The sequence below is a fragment of the Myotis daubentonii genome, chromosome 19 (assembly GCF_963259705.1).
Source record: "Myotis daubentonii chromosome 19, mMyoDau2.1, whole genome shotgun sequence".
NCBI lineage: Eukaryota > Metazoa > Chordata > Mammalia > Chiroptera > Vespertilionidae > Myotis > Myotis daubentonii.
Genome location: NC_081858.1, coordinates 23,936,266 through 23,953,151, shown reverse-complemented (window position 1 = coordinate 23,953,151; position 16,886 = coordinate 23,936,266). Strand labels below are relative to the sequence as shown.

Sequence of the window (16,886 nt, the reverse complement as noted above, 5' to 3'; positions counted from 1 at the left end):
TGAAACCCAGTTTGTCTATTTTTTCTTTGGTCACCTGTGCCTTTAGTGTCACGGTGGTTAGAGTGTCAGCCCTTGCACCAAAGGGTTGAGCGTTCCATTCCTGGTCAAGGGCGCCTACCTGGGTTGCGGGTTTGATCCCCGGCCCTGGTCTGGTTGCATACAGGAGGCAGCCAATCTATGTGTCTCCTTCACATCTATGTTTCTCTCCCTCTCCCCCTCCCTTTCCTTCTCTCCCTCTTCCTGTCTCCCCTCCCTCCCCCCCTTCTTCCCTCCTCCTCTCCCTTCCACTCAAAATCCTCAGGTGAGGATTAACAACAACAAAAAACATAAATGCGCCGTTGACAGGGTTTGCTGCTGGGTTGGATTGGGGTGGGATTGAAAGAGAGAGGACTCAGGCTTTCAGCTGCCCTGGAGGCTCTTGGCCTAAGCAGACCGAGCTGCCACCAACTGCAGGTGGAATGTCCGGGGGCAGGTGGCGGGGAGACCAGGAGATCAGCTCTGGATGCGTGCAGTTTGAGGAGCCAGCTCAGTGCCCAAGCAGAGGTGCCAGGGAGACAGTTGACGCCTGAGTCTGTTTTTGAGGAAAGAGATTTGGGCTGGAGGCGACAATCCAGGAATCATCAGCCTTCGGGAAAAGAGGAAAGCCAGGCAGGAGGGAGGGGAGAGGGCAGAGGACGGAGCTCCCGCTGTCTGTGCCAGAACGGCCTGGCCCAGCATAAGGAAAAAGCCTGGCAATTGTCACTGGCCAACGGGTGGTTGGGAGAGAGAGAGGAAGACAAACAGACGTCACCTCCTTGGCCTCTGAGCAAACGCCGCCGCAGCCTGGCGGCACATTGACTGTCTGTGGGTTTGGGGGTCTGTGTGCCAAGAACCGGGGTGTGGGTGGCACGATCAGAGGCCGTGGCTCAGATCACCTTTATGTTCCTGGCGCCTGGCACCAGGCCTGGCCCTGGGAGAGCGCCTGCCAGTGAGTGTGGACTGAATGAATGAATGAATGGAGTCCCTGTGCTTCTCTCTGTAAGCAGACGGGGAAGGCGTGCAGGTGGGAGGACAGAGGACACCCAGCCAGCAACATCATTCCTCAGTGTTTGACAAAGTGTGGTTCTCTGAGACTGTTTTTATTGAAATCTGTCTTCCTCGAGAAGGTGCAGACATCGAAAGTGAGCAGCTCGATGTGTTTTCAAAGCACATACCCAGCACTCGCCCGCCCCCAAGATGCCTTGTGCCCGCTTAGTCATGTTCCCCCCAAGGGTAACCACCATCCTGAAGTCTCCGACTAAGGATAGATTCGGCCTGTCTTTTTACTTTATATACATACTAGAGGCCCGGTGCACGAAATCCGTGCACAAGTCGGCCCTCGCAGCCCCAGCTTCATCCAGAAGTTCGTCCGGAGTGTCATTCCGCTGTTCAGCCCTCCGGTATAATTAGCATATTACGCTTTTATTATTATAGAAAAGCTACTTTAACACACATATATTCTCTTTTGTATGGACTTTCTTTGCTCAGCATGATATCTGTGAGATGTATCCGAATTATAATACGAAGTTCTGGCCTGTTCTTCCTCCTGGCTGGTTAGTGTACATTTATTTATTTGTATTTACTTATTTACCCGTTCTCTGGTTAATGGACATTTGAGTCGTTTCCAGTTGGGGACCACTGCAAATAGTGGTGCTGGGAACATTGCAATATGTGCCAGTTGGTGAACAGTTGGTTGCATCTCTGATGATGTGTACTTAGCGGTGGAATTGCTGGATCCTACAGAAGGCATATGTTCGGCTTTCATCTCTGTTATGCCAAAGAGTTTTCTAAAGAGTTTGTGCCAGGCTACCCTCCCACCAGTAGAGCATGAGAGTTCTGGTTGCATCACATCCTTGCCAACACTTGGTCCTATCTTTTTTTTTTTTTAGCCATTCTGATGTACAGTGGTCTCATATTGTACTGTCAACGTGCATTTGTTTCCCTAATGGATAGGATTGAGTGCCCGTTCATATGCTTATTGACTATTTAGATAACCTTTGGTGTGAGGTATCTCTTCAGACTTGCCCATTTTTCTGTTGAGTTGCCTGTCCTGTTCTTATTGATTTCACAGGGGTCTTTATATATTGTGGACACAAGTATCTTGTTTGATATATGTATTGTAAAGATCTTCTTCCAGGTGTAACTTCTTTTGATCAGTAAGAAGAGAAACCAGGAATTCATTGATTTGAACACAGGTCAAGCCATTCATCTGTCTGAGCCTCAGTTTCCCTCCCTAAACCCAGCAGAGAATTTAGCCCAGTGTTTGGTGTCTAAACGGCCCGCTCTTGGTAGTCATCCCTCCAGGTGACTATTGGCACCTTTGCTGGGGATGAAAGAGCCCTGAACTAAAATGGGAAAACCGGCCCTGTGGGGCTTTTCAACCCAAGTCATCCCTGTTTCTCATGTCAGTTCTATAAACATCTATTAAACACCTGCTGTATACCGGTCTTTGGGCCAAGCATTGAAAGCGCAGCAGTGAATAAGACTCATACTGAGCGGGTTGCACCTGTGGGCGCCCAGGGAAACACTCACCGGGCTAGGGCATCACGGAAGGCTTCCTGGAGGAGGCAAGCCTTAGCGTATACTTGAGTCAGTGTCGTCTGTTCTGCACACTTGGGTCCCTTCTGCGCGCCAGGCACTGATTCCCAGCCAGTGGTGACTTGTGCCCCCAGGGGACACCTAGCAATGTCTGGAGATATTTTTGGTTGTGATGACTTGGGGAGTGGGTACCACCAGCATCTAATGGGTAGAGGCCAGGGATGCTGTTCCATGCACAGGATGCCCCACAACAGTATTTGGTCCAGATGTCGTTAGTGCCGAGGTTGCGACACTGTGAGATGGACAGTTACAATAAGCTGTGACATTACAGTTAGGGCAATGAGCAGAGGGACCTCGCTGAGTCTCACCTCCCTCCTCTGTCAGGTGGGAGGGGAGCAGTGCTGACCACAGCAGTTGCTGTGAGCACGTAGTAAGCTCAGGAGAGCAGCCCGCTGCCTTCCCAAGGCAGGGCTCCGATGGCGGCTCCTGTTTGTCGACTCGTGCACATAAGTCCCCCAGCAGCTCCCTGCAGCGAGTAGTATGGGCCCATTTTTCAGGGGGAGGAGACTGAGGCCGAGGGCGTAGCTGGTGAGAGCAAAGCTGGAGCCCCAGCCAGCCCTTGGCTTCGGAGCCCTTTCCCTCCGCTGCACGGCCCCCATCCTCCCCCTCACCCCTGCCTCCCCTCCCGAGCAGGAGCCCCGGCGTTTCTGGTGGCGCTTGACAAGGGTAGGCTTGCCCCGTGGCCCCGCCTGGCCCTCCTTCCTGGATGACTGGACATGAAAGGCACAGGTGCCCAGCCCACCGAGCCCATCCCTCCCTCGGGGACTGTCCTTCCTTTACGCGGTGAGCCTGTACCCTTTCCGCCCTCCTACTCCGTGCGGCTTTCTGCCAGCGAGTGGTTGGGCAGGAAGCTGGCCCGGAGCAGCCCCGGGAGGTGGCCGGATCCAAGAAGCCAGAGCTGAGGGGGGCCTTAGAGGTCGTGGACTCTGGTGGTCTGGACGCCTTGTTCGGCCTCCGTCTCCACATCTGGAAAATGAGAAGAATCATCTGCTCTGGGTAAACGAAGTGCCGGGCAGTGCCAAGGTGCTGCAGAGGGTTCTGGCAGTGCTGGTGGGTGGGCCTTCGGAGGCGCTGGGGCAGTGCCTGCTGCCACGGACAGGCTGCGTGGCCCCGAGCCCCTGACCCCTTTCAGGTGCCCCCCCTCCCCGAGGCTGAGCTTCTCGAAGTGTCTTGGTCAGTCCCCTGGGGTGGGACGAGCCAGCTTCCAGCTCCTGACGTGGTTACCGAGTCCCAGGTGCCCTCACAGTGTTCCTTTGTGACGGGTGCACGCATCAAACACGACAGCAGCCTAAATGCGTCAGGAAGGCCTTGGCCAAGTGCACGGGGGCCATCCCTGCTCAGCGGGATGACCCATCGGGGCTTGGGAATCGCTGTCTTGTGTTCATGAGGATGGGGCCCTGTGAGTGCTGGGCTCTGTGTGTGCCGTTCACCGACGCGGCCGTGCTGGGACAGGACCGGGCACACAGGCGCTCAGGCAGTGCTTACCGACTGTCGGAGCAGACACGCTGGTATGGAAAGGTCTCACGGCCTCGTTGGAGGGAGCTGTGCCAGTTTCAGAAGGACACGCGAGATCTGGGGCCTCAGCCGTGGCATGACTGGCATTTGGGGCCAAATGACCCTTTGTGGTGGGGCCTGACCTGGGCATCGCAGGCTGTTGAGCAGTATCCCTGGCCTCCGCCTATTAGATGACCCCCAAACCATGTCCAGACATTGCCATTTGTCCCCAAAGGGGCCAGTCTGCTCCGACTGAGATTGAGAACCCCTGGTGTGATATGCTGGCATGTGGAGGGCGGGGGGGTGGTGTTTGGGAGGCTGGGAGAGAAGCCCCATCTGATTTTCATCCAGGTGGGTATTCGGCTGTAACCTCAGAAGGCAGGTGAGGGTGCTCCTCCCCAAACTGACCAACAGTGGGTACCTCTTAGAAATGAAGGACAGGGATGGGATTGGAGTCTTTCCTCCAGACAGGCGTCAGCCTTCTCTATTTTTTTAAAATACAAAGATTGTTCCTGTGACTTTAAGTCAATTTAAAAAATAGGACTGGTGCCCTGGCCGGGTGGCTCAGTTGTTTGAAGCGTCATCCCGTATACCAGAAGGTTGTGGGTTCGATTCCCTTTCTCTCTCCCCCTCTTCTCTCTCTAAAAAACCATATCCTTGGGTGAGGATTTACAGAAAAACCCCAAAGGAATGGTAGAAGGACCCACTTACTTCTAAGCTGTGAGGATTTAAGGAAAACACACACCTGAGTGTTTGGCATAGCGCCTGGCACACAGCGGGCACAGCCAGAGGACAGCATTGCTGTTTGCTTGTGCTGCACCCCTGTGGCAGCCCCTAAGCCTGTGGAAGCAGTTAAGAACCTCTTTGCATTGGGCCCCTGGAGCTCAGAGAGGGGTAGGGACTTTCCCAAGGTCACACAGCAAAGTAGGAGGAAACCAGTGTTCCCGGCTCTGAAGGAGGGGCCACACCTCCTCTGCTGCCATGTGGCCCCCGCCAGGCATCTGGGCCTCCTGGTCATCACACCTGTGCTCCGAGGCCATCATGCCCATGGTGTGTTTCAAATCCCACAGCTTCTTGATGCTTGATGTTCACCAGCCCAGCTGGCACCGAGGACACAGGCAAGGCAGGAAGTGGCAGGAGGATAGCCTATGGGAGTTGTGCTGTGTTTTTGCCCAGCTGCAGTGCAATGGGAGGACTGCCAAGGATGTGGAGATGCGATGGAGGACGTGGGCACAGTCTGTCCCTGTAGATGGGCACTGGCCGCCAGCCCTGCACAGCTTCAGAATTATACCATACTGCTTCAGCTCAAACACCTGCCATGGCTCCCTAGTACCCACGACTACATTTCCTTTCTGTGCCCCCTGGATGAGCATTCCATGGCCTACAGAAGATTCTTCATGACGGAGCTAGATTTCAGATACTAATAACAGTAATATTAGTAATAACGAGAGCTCCTGCTGTTTGCGAGGCACAGTAATGAGTGCTCTACATGCGTTACCTTAAACTTAATTTTTACAAAGGCCATCTGCAACTGCTGCAAAATCGGACTCTGGTTTTACAAATGAGGGGAGTTGAGTGTCCTGCCCAAGGCCACCAAGCCATGGCCCAGTAGGGTCCGCATCCTGACTCCAGAGCCAGACTTGTAGCAGGAGGCCAGTCTCCCTCATCTTGGGAGGAGGAACCAGCCTGATGCCTGCAGAGGGGAGCCAGGCCGAGCTGCTGCTCCGTGACCTTGCCGGGCGCCCTTGGCCGGACTCTCCTCAGGGCTTGCCCCAGGCTTTCTCCAGGGCTGCCAGGCTTGTTCCGAGGCTGGCTCTATTCCTCAAGGTCCTAAAATTATGTAACAAACCTAGAAATGGCCCGATTGCATTGCTCCACTCCTTTATTTTGCATCTTACCGCTGATGTATAGCTACTGTAGCTCAGGGATTCGGGGGAGAAAGACATGAAGCTCCACTTAGCCTTTGAGGGTGTACCTTTCCTGGAGTATTTTTTCCAACATCAATATTTACCAGAATGGGATCCGATAGCCTATTTATCACTTAACATCTCAGCCCAGGTATCCCTCAGGTTCATGAATCCTTTTTTACAGACGGACCCAGGTCTGTTAATGTTGTGCCATGAATATTTAATTAGAATGTCTAATTAGAGATGATGCTAAATTAACAGCTGGCATTTACTGAGATCCTTCTCCTGCTGGGTCCTGCCCGGAGCACTTAACAGCTATCCCAGCAACCCTCTGAGGGAGGCAGTTCAGCCCCATTTTACAGATGAGAAAACTGAGGCTGTTGACGTTAACTGGCCCCAGGTCTCATGGCCAGTCCTTGTTGGCAAAGGCAGCCGTGGACGTGTCCGTAGCCCCTCCGGGGTCCTCCTCCCATGCCTTAACCATTGAGCCACCTGGCCATGTGCCTCCCCTCTCATGCTCTCATGATGCTCTGTGTCTTTGAGGTGGGCAAGTGAGATTGGTGCTAGCCAAGGAGAGAAGACCCCAAGGTCCTGAGACATTCAGAGCCTTGCACAGCCTGACCAGCACTCACAATTTCCCAAAGCCGAGGCAACCCCAGGCTCCGTACTTGGCGTTCAAGGCCAGGCCCAGTCGGTTCCTTGTTGACCTCCTTTCCCTGCCCTCCTGCCCCCATTGCTGACTTCTAACCAGCAGCTGTTTCTCACGGCGAAGCTTCCACCTCAATCCTCCCAGCAGCCTTGCTAGTAAGAATTACTGGCCCACTTGATAGATGAGGCAACTGAGGCCCAGAGAGAGAGAGGACACTGTTAGGGGTCTGGAGCAGAGGCAGGCGTGCACCCAGGCCGGCTGGCCGCACCCCCGGGTCCTGTCCACCTACCTGAGCCTTCTCTCGCCCACCGCCGGTGACTGCGATGCTGATGCTGAGCCTTGCTCTGCTACCCCCCAGGCCCTGGGTGCAGCGTCTGGGCCCAGAGTCGCCCCACGGCAGCCCCTGGCGCCCTCCTCCCGCTCACTTCTGACTTGATACCCAAGGTCACGTGCTGGCGTGTGAAATCACTCTCGGAATATGCCGTCAAGCTCTTCCTGTAACCCCTGCTGCCTGTGCTTGATGGTGGAGAGAGGATAGGCAGGAATGGGCGGGAACGGGAGCCAGGCCCCTCCCGAGTGCAGCTCCCTGGGTCTGTGGTTCCCCCGCCGCCCCCCGCGCCCCTCACTCCCCCCCGGCCCAGGAATTAGGATGAATAGAAATGACATCTTTATTGACTCAATTAAAACTTCCTCCCGGCGGCAGTATAGGTGACAGATCGCTGCAGCGGGGCCAGATCACCAGGAGAAACTGCATGGATCTTGATATCATGTTTCAGTTGCTACAGATCCATGCGAATTGCATCCTCATCCTCTAATTTATTGCTCTAATAAAGGGCCAGATGGGTTACTATATCACAGCATTTTTTTACCCATGTTCTTAGCCAGATTTTGCTCTAATTGGTGTCCTTCTACTCCTCTGGGACCCTCTAAACCCTTCTGGGAAGGGACCCATAGGTTTCACCAGGTGGCCCAAGGGTTCCACGGCACAGAGTCCACGAGCTGGTGAGACGTGTGTCTGATGCCACCCAGCACCGCCGTGGGCAGCCACCTCCCCGTCTGGTCAGCAGTTGCTGGGCGCAGTTCTGGCGTGGTATCTGTCTGTCCATCCAGTGGGGGTGGCACTGGGCCACCCTAACCTGCCCATGCAGATGCTCCCACAGTCCCCCTGCATGTCCTCCCTCCGGCATCCACCCCTCCGTGTGGAACGTCTGCCTCTCCGGTGACTGTTGCGACACTCCTCACCGGCAGCCCGTGTCTCCTAAGAAATAAGAGTACATAATCGTCGCTAATGCCACTGAGCTCATGCCCTGTGCCAGCCTCAGGAGCCAGCCAGGTGGGTGCTGTTTGCAGCCCTATTCTGCAGAGCAGGCAAGAGAGGCCCAGAGAGAGGCGAAGTCGTCAGCACAAGATCGCAACAGATTGCACGTGGCCTGTCCATACCCTATGAGCGTTGCATTCCCTCGGCCTGGCCGGTAGCCCTTGAATGCTGAATTCAGGGCCCTATGCAGTATTGCATGGTGCGGGGCGGGGAAGAGACCATACTTGGTGATGCAGGTCCCTGGGCCCCATTCCATAACTTCTCAATCAGAATCCTTAGGGCTGGGTCTTTCAATAATTCCAGAAGATTCTGATGCAATTGTAAGTTTAAGAAAACCTTCGGGAAGAAATAGCATAGTTATAATGAAGCTCTGGTCTGAGTGCTGTGTATCAGTTCACTGATGGAATCCCTGCTACTGTGGTGAGCATCCCCGTGGCACAGGTGGGGAAAGCGAGGCACAGAGAAATGCGGTGAGCACCTTCCTCTCCCCTCTCTCCCAGGGCATCATGGCTAGTCATCAGCAGAACGAGGCCTCAAAGCCAGGCGTGCGGACTCCTCCCCCAGTGCTCTTCCCCCATCTCTGGCAGCTTCTCGCCGAAGAATGGAGACAGGGTGGTGTGTGTGTGTGTGTGTGTGTGTGTGTGTGTGTCGGGTGCAGGAAGCCCTGGCTCAAAGGTCACTCTGGGCCCTTCCTGTTTGCATTGTTACCAGGCAGGAGGGGTCCCACGTGTTCCCAAGCAGGAAGCCTAGAGCCAGGGCTGACCAGGTGCTAGGGGCGAGGCTGGGAGATGGGGCCGGAGCTGGAGCTGGCCACCGCCCGGAGCAGCTGCATGACCTCAGCTTCCCCATCTGCGCATTGGGCAGGGGAGGGGTGGGGGCTGGTTAAGAGCTTGGGTTCTGGCGTCACAAAGTCCTAGGTTCCAGTTCAGGCTCAGTCAGTTCCCGGCTTCGCGGCCTCAGGCTCGCACTTCCCGTCTCTGAGCTTCAGTTTCCCCCTCTGTCAGATGACTGATGAGGGTGTCTACCCCCGGTGGTGGTTAGAGGCTGAACATATAATAAAGTGCCAGGTGCACACAAGCCTCCTTCCTCGACGGCAGACGCCTCGGTGTGCCTGCGTGTGCCTGCGTGTACGTGTGTGTGTGCGCGCGTGTGTGTTTAATCAACGATTTGTTTTCCCGAGTTGTACATTTCTCTCTCACCCACCAAAGGCAGACCACGAGCCCTTCTTGCCCTTCTGATACAGGACTCAGAACCAGAACTACGGCGGTCTCACAGAAACTCCCCGCATTTGCATTTCGTGGGCTCGTCCGGGTGCTGCTCGCAGCCTGGTTTTGTAAGGACTCTTTCCTGGACTGCAGCCTCGGGCACTCCTGCATGGGCTGCCTGGGCCTGCTGTCAGGCTCCGTACAGACCAGTCACTGTCCTCGGGTCAGAGTCCTTGCCTCCCCCCTACACCCCCCCCCCACGCCCGCCCCACCTCTCAGAGATCAGAATGTTCAGTGCTGACAGTTTTGCTCGTTGGCTCTGTGCCAGGCCTGATGGGAGTTCGGGAGTTCCCTGCTTCTTCTCTCCAGGTGTTAGTCCCATTTCTCAGATGAGAGCACTGAGGCTCGGGGAGCCGCCCAGAGTAGCTCAGGAGACCCAGTCTCTGGGTCGGGGAGCAGGATTGTGGTCCTGCTTTAAATCATTTTAGGTAAAAATTGCAAAGCAAGTCAGGAAAGAGGTCCTGGATCTAGGAGTGTGGGCCATGTGGAGAGAGGGAGAAAGATTTTCCTACTGGCTCCCTGCTTCCCAGCCGTGTGGCCTTGGGACCTCTCTGAGCCCCAGTAAATGGAAGGTTAATACGGAGGGTGAAATGGGGGGATTGGGGGTGCCTGTGAGGACAAAGCTCAACCATGTAAATCCTCAGCCTCAGCCCAGTGCTAGTGCGAGCGTGTTCTGAGGCAGCTGCCAGCCTGTCTTGTCTGCCTCCCTCTGGATCCCTCCTCGCACTTTTAAGCCCAGGCGCGTCCAGACCTCGGAATTGCTGTTTTCCTCGTCCTCTCGCCTGTGGAGTCAGGCAGGCTTTTCTCAGCTGCCTTCCCTCCAGAGTGGTCCGAGGTCTCATTCCCAGGGGCCCTGCCAGAGGGATCCCTGGTCTCCCCAACTCTGCACCTGCAGGTGGGGGCTTGGGATGGTGGGGTCAGCGGGGCTCAGCGGGGTCGATGGTAACCATGGCGATGGAATGTGTGGGAGCTGGTTCCCGAGGGGAGGGCTTGTAGGACTGATAGCTGAGCTGAGCACATGGCACTGGGCTCCCCGCCCAGGCCGCTCTGTAAGGGCAGGGACCTGCCACCTTCGCTGGTGGCATGTGCTCCATCCAGCCCTCCTCCCCCATCGTGGAAACCTCTCTCCGCTGAGCTTGGAGAAATTACGCTGAGTTAGAAGTTCAAATGAGTGTGAGGCCAAATCAGTGGGTATCAGTGTAAATGTCACCTTTTTCTGTGACCTCCTGTGGCTTGACACCCCCCCCCGGGGGGGGGGGCATTTCCTTCCGAACATCTGTCACAGGCGTCTTGCTGTCTCACATGCTGCAGTTTTGTTCCCACTAGAAGGTCAGCTCCAGGAGGCAGGAGCCTTTGCTGCTCTCCATGTGCCCTGGTACATAGTAGTCGCTCAATAAACACTTGTGGAATGAATGTGGGTCTAAAAGGATCTTGAAGATTGAACAGCCCCCCGCCCCCCGCTTCTACGGTCAGTGGGAAAAGCGAGCAAAGCTCCCTCCCATCCTCCTGCTGCACCCGTGTTATGAGTCCCCTGACGGTGCCATGGAGATCCGCCTGGGGACAGAGCCAGGGATGGAAACTGGCTTCTCCTCTTGCTATGAGGCTTCTGACCACTCAGTTCTCAGAGCTTCGGTCTCCTCACCTCTCAGATGGGAATGAAAAGCCCCATCTGCAAAGTTTCCACAGCTCTGGCGGGTGGCTCCGCGGGTGGGGCGGCGTCCTGGGCACCGAGAGGTGGCTGGTTCCATTCCCAGCTGGGGCACGAGCAGCAGGCAGCCGATTGATGTTTCTCTCACCCCTCTCTCTCTCCCCGGGTGAGGATCAGAAACAAAAGTTTCCACAGAGGATGAAATTAGAAAATGAAAGCCAGCATGTAAATCGCGCTCTGACTTATTTACATCCCCCAGCGCTTCTCTGAGGCTAGTGCCTCCTCCACAGCGGCCACATTTCAAGGGCCCGGTGCCATATGCCCATTGTTATCATCCCCATTTTACAGATGAGGAAACTGAGGCTCAGAGTGGGTCAGGCAGTAGCCCGTGGGGCTGGGCTTTGAGTCCCCACTATAATTTTTAAAATCCTAGTCATTTTGTTATTATGTAGAAAGACAGTATGACAACGCCGTGCAAGTCTGTGATGAGTAGAAACATCCTCGCCTGCCCCTGGTGGCATTTGGCGTCTACTGTATTTCCTTCTTGTCTTTTTGTTTCGTTACCTGTGGTCTCTGTGTACTGCTCGGTTTGGTTGATTCGGCATTCGCTTTTTGGCAGAGTCCTGCTCACCTGGCACGCACCTGGCCTTCGTCATCCGCACGTTAGAGAGCCGGGCCCTCACCCGCCCACCAGGGCTGTTGTGAGGATAAAACGAGGGAGGGCATGGAAAGCCCTGGGCCCCGTGTTAAATATGCAGTGGAGCATAATGAATGCTCGCGTTTCCCCTCTAAGAAAAAGGGGGCTCATTGGCCCCCCTCCCCAGGCCGCTCCTTTGCCTTCCAAGTCGGCGGTCGAACGGAATTTAGTGCGAGTGTTGGGGATGTCCTACCCCGGGTCCACAGACCTTTTCTATAAATGTCCAGAGAGTAAATACTTCAGGCCTTGTGCATCACATAGAGTTGTTGTTGCTGCTTCTCTTCCCTCCTCTCCCCCTTCCTCTGCTCCCCCTTCTCTTCTTTCCCTTAAAAACAATTTAAAAGCCGGTTTTAGCTCCTAGGCCATAGAGCAACAGGCCAGGGGTGGGAGGGCCAGCTTGGCCCCATTCTAAACCTGCGCCTGGCCACCCTGTGGCTGGCACACAGGAGCTGCATTTGAAACGTCCTTTCCTTTTACTTTAAATTCAAATGCCCACGCGTGGGTGGTGCTCCACTTTGGACGCGTGGCCCTGGGTGACTGCGGCTCAGCCTGTCCCTTAGCCCTGAAAGGGCCCTTCAGGCTGCAAGCTAAGCTGCCTGGCCGGCCTCCTCCCCAGCACCGGGCATTTCAAGGGCTCCTGAGAGCAGCTGGGCCGAGCCATCCCGCCTCCCTCCCGCCCCCTCCCCTCCGTCCTGGACGCCTCAAGCACCTTCTCCCTAATTGTTTGTATTTGTTCCAAGAGGAGGCCTCCCGGTTATTGGCCACCCGAGCCCCAGCAGGGCCAGGCCTGTGTGTTCTGTAGCGTGGCGGCTCGGGGCTGGTTGCTGTGGTTACACCAGGGAACCTTTCACCATCCGGGCTTAGATGTACTCATTAGGCTGGTATTTCAAAAAAACTGTATAGAAGCGAGGAATCGGAGTAGGGAGAACGGACAGACATGCGGGAACAGCCTCCCCCCGTTTATTTCCATCATGATCGGGGCTCAGATGAAACAATAGCTGAGATGTCTGAGGACTCGCTGTTCTTATTGGAACCTCCCACCAGCCCATTTTACAGAAGGGAAAACCAAGGCTCAGAGCAGGGACAATCCATGTGGCCCGGGAGTCATCCAACTCCAGAGCTTCTTTCTTAACCACCCGCTCCTCCTGGAATGGGACCGGAGGAGGGGAAGTGAAGCTCAGACAGCGTGGGATTTGAAGTGATTTCCGCTGGTGGGCCTCCACTGCCCTGTCAGTGAAATGGGTTGGCAGAGACCCAGGGCTCCCGAGCAGCCGTGCCTCAGCTCAGATTCCCGGCTCGCACCTCTCTGCCTGAGAAGTAAGCCAGTTCACCCCTGGAGGTCCAGGCAAGTTCAGACCCAGCTGTGACATCCGGGGCCCAGATGGTCTCCCCTGCCCTGCAGCTTGTCCCCCAGAGTGCTTTCCCCCCAAGTCACTGTCGGCGCCCTCGGGGAACCCACCATCCCCCTCTGAGGGGCCCACCCCCTCTCCATGGCACCCGCCCCTAAGCAGCATCGCCTGTGCCCAGGGGTCAGCGGGCAGGCAGCCTCTGCGAGTGCTCCCTAGGATGCAGTCCAGGGATGGGAGCGCCCAGGGAGGTGGGCGCAGCTCCCGGTCCCCCGAGTCCAAGGTCCTCTCGGGGCAGCCCTAGGCACAGTCACCCCACACCCCCAGCCTCCATTCCTGGGGGCTCGGCAAAGCCCCCGGGCGGTGGCCAGGCTCCACAGCCCGTGTCCCTTTGTCCCAGGCCGGTGCTCCCGGCACCCACGCCGTCCCTGCCTCAGCTCCCGGAGGAAGGCTGTCATTATCTCTGTTTTACTTTTGGAGGAGGAAACGCAGTTCAGAATGAAGCCCCTTGTCCGGTCACCGCCTGGCAAGTGGCAGAAGCAGGATTTGAACCCCGAGCTGTAGCGCTCCGAGTCTGAGCTCTTCCCCACCCTCCTCACCGCCCTCCTCACTGCCAGGACGCCAGGCACCTCCCTTGATGGAGCCTGATGGGCTGGGGACAGGCCCGGTTCCTGGGCTGCGCCCACTGGCCCCTCCTGGGGTGGCTCTGGGTGCCTGGGAAGCTGCCTTGGCTTCTGGCTTCGTAGGTGGCCGGCTGCCAAGTCACCCCGCTTTTGCTTCCAGAGCCCCCCTCCAGGTCTTTGCTGTTCTCTGCTCCGTCTGGGCTGCCTGCGTTGAGCTGTTTCTCTGGTAGCAGAGGTGGCCTCTGGCTGGGGGCCTGGCCAAGGTCAGGGATGGCTCAGTGCCTGCTCCTCTGGCCCCAGCCCTGGGGCAGGGTGCCTCTCGCTGCACCTGGGGTGAGGCTTTCCCACCCCAGAGGCTGGAGGGGATCTGTTGGATGACGGTGGGAAAACTTTGGCACGAAACGCGGGCTTGTCTCTAAGTGCTGTTGCCCATGAACGGTCAGTATTCAGCCAAGCGGGGGCGTGGCTAACATTCCTCTTATTCTCGCTGTCCCTCTCCCAGGGTCGCCCCTGGCCTTTAGCACCCAGATCACTTCTAACCCCCGACGAGCTGGAAAGGACAGGAGTCCCCGCAACCCGCGGTTTTACCTTCCGTGATTTCATTGACGTGCAGTCAACTCCGGTGCGAATACATTCCATGGAAAGTTCCAGAAATAAACAATTGATAAGTTTTCAACTGTGGGCCGCCCTGAGTAGCGTGATGCAATCATCCGTTTGGGGTGTGAATCATCCGTTTGTCCAGCATCGCGCAGGGCACGCTCCCGCCCGTAGTCGCCATGTTGGTCATCAGAGAGCGACTGTCGGGTGTCACGGTGCTTGTGTCCTTATATTTGACTTAATGGCCCCAAAGCGCACAAGTCGCTTAAACTTTATCACAGGTTTGTATTATAGGAAAAACATCGTATATCCGCGGTTTCAGTTACCCACTGGGGGTCCTGGCACGTATCCCCCAGGACAAGCGGACGGCTGTACACACAGGACCTTGTACACTAGCCTTTCCTTTCTGGAGAGAACCTCCCAGGTCATCCCCTTTTCTCCCTCTCTCCTCACCCTCCCCCCCATTGCCATCTGTTCCCTCAAAGCTCCATTCTCTCCTCCCCACTAAGTGTCAGGAGGAAAGGGTGGTTATGCTAATCAAGCGAACACATGACTGATAGGTCCCCAGGGGCACTGACACCGAAGTAATCATCATGGGCGGACTGCTGAGTGGCTTTATGTCCGGCCCAGCCTCCCTTCCACCCCCTGGAAGTAGCCAGATCCGGAATTCAGGGCACCCAGGAACCCCAGCATTGTCAGCAGCACGTTTCTGGAGAGGGGTTCCCCAGCTGCTTTCTGCAGCTCAGAGCCCAGTGGCCCCGGGAGGAGACTCAGCGTTGCTTTGTCAGTCGCTTCTAGAACCTCCCAGCACCTTCGAGGTCAGGGGCCCCAGCCCTTTGCAGGGAAGGAAACTGCGGCTTAGATGGAGGAAGTGACTCTCCCAAAGCCGCGTGGCAGGAAATGCCTCGGCCTTTCATCAGCTTCGACCCTGGGCCTGGGGGTGCATTTCTGGATTGGTCCAGCTGCAGGCCAGGTCCTGTGGTGGTTTTGGCTGGACCTGATGTTCAAAGAGGAATGCCGTCTCCCCATTCCCTTCCCTCCACTCCCTGCTCCGCTCCCCACGCTGCCGGCAGCCCCCAGGCACGTGGCTTCTCTCCTGCCTGTGACTTTGCACTGGCTGTTCCCTCTGCCAGGAACACTCTTCTCTCTTCCCTGCCTGGCTGTGCAGACTTCACCTGCCCACTGTTCAGACTCCGCCGAGGGCTGCCTCCTCCTGCAGGAAGCCTGCCCGCACCTGCTCAGTAAAACCCATCACCCCCTCCCAGGTGTGGGTCTATGACAGCCGTGGGCAAACTACGGCCCGCGGGCCGGATCCGGCCCGTTTGAAATGAATAAAACTAAAAAAAAAAAAAGACCGTATCCTTTTATGTAATGATGTTTACTTTGAATTTATATTAGTTCACACAAACACTCCATCCATGCTTGTGTTCCGGCCCTCCGGTCCAGTTTAAGAACCCATTGCGGCCCTCGAGTCAAAAAGTTTGCCCACCCCTGGTCTATGATGTGTGTGGACCTGGGACTGAGGCTGTGTCTCTGAGCTCCAAACCCAATTCATGGCACATAGTAGTTGCTCATTAAATGTTAGAATAAATGGATAACCAGTTATTATGGTAGAAACTGCTCAGTGCTTCCTGTGTGCCAGGCCTCGCTGACCACGGCCTCCCTCTCTCCCCAGATGTGAGCCCAGCAGGCCTCTGGCGGACCTACCACTGAAGCCGGCCCCGCACCCCAGGCCCAGCATGCGCCTGTCGGTGAGGAGGGCGCTGCTGGCGGCCGGCTGCGCCCTGGGCCTGCTCCTGGCCTTCCAGCTGGGGCAGCAGGTGCTGGAGTGCCGGGCGGTGCTGAAGGGCCCGCAGAGCCGCTGGCCCGCCATGCGGCCGGAGCACGAGGACCTGGTGATGGTGGGCACGGACCGCGTGGAGTACCGCTACGGCAAGGCCATGCCGCTCATCTTCGTGGGCGGCGTGCCCCGCAGCGGCACCACGCTGATGCGCGCCATGCTGGACGCCCACCCCGAGGTGCGCTGCGGCGAGGAGACCCGCATCATCCCCCGCGTGCTGGCCATGCGCCAGGCCTGGTCCAAGTCGGGCCGGGAGAAGCAGCGACTGGACGAGGCGGGCGTGACGGACGAGGTGCTGGACGCCGCCATGCAGGCCTTCATCCTGGAGGTGATCGCCAAGCACGGCGAGCCGGCCCGCGTGCTCTGCAACAAGGACCCCTTCACCCTCAAGTCCTCCGTCTACCTGTCGCGCCTCTTCCCCAACTCCAAGTTCCTGCTGATGGTGCGCGACGGCCGCGCCTCCGTGCACTCCATGATCACCCGCAAGGTCACCATCGCCGGCTTCGACCTCAGCAGCTACCGCGACTGCCTGACCAAGTGGAACAAGGCCATCGAGGTGATGTACGCGCAGTGCCTGGAGGTGGGCCGCCACAAGTGCCTGCCCGTGTACTACGAGCAGCTGGTGCTGCACCCCCGGCGCTCCCTCCAGCTCATCCTGGACTTCCTGGGCATTGCCTGGAGCGACTCCGTCCTGCACCACGAGGACCTCATCGGCAAGCCCGGCGGCGTCTCCCTGTCCAAGTGAGTGGCCCCCGACGGCCCGCCCCGGCCCGGCCCAGGGGTCGGAGGCACGTGGAGGAAAGATGGGCTGCGTGGCCTCGGGCAGGTCACCGTGCGTCTCTGAGGCGCAGCTGCGTTATCAGAGGAAGGGGGGCCGTCTCTCGTC

At 56.9% G+C, this 16,886-nt stretch overlaps 1 protein-coding gene across 7 annotated transcripts in view; it reads left to right on the top strand.

The window, feature by feature from the left end:
* The window catches only part of TPST2 (tyrosylprotein sulfotransferase 2), a 34,877-nt gene that overhangs the window by 11,009 nt on the left and 6,982 nt on the right, over window positions 1-16,886 (top strand). For 3 of the 7 annotated variants that reach the window (XM_059676985.1, XM_059676986.1, XM_059676984.1), the window contains exons 1-2: window positions 1,507-1,571; window positions 15,836-16,741. In XM_059676985.1, coding sequence (XP_059532968.1) covers window positions 15,900-16,741 — 842 coding nt within the window. In that variant the 5' untranslated portion in view covers window positions 1,507-1,571; window positions 15,836-15,899. Of the gene's footprint in view, window positions 1-1,506; window positions 1,572-15,835; window positions 16,742-16,886 lie in introns of those variants that run through there. The other 4 variants (XM_059676980.1, XM_059676982.1, XM_059676983.1 and 1 more) reach the window with 3 other exon arrangements.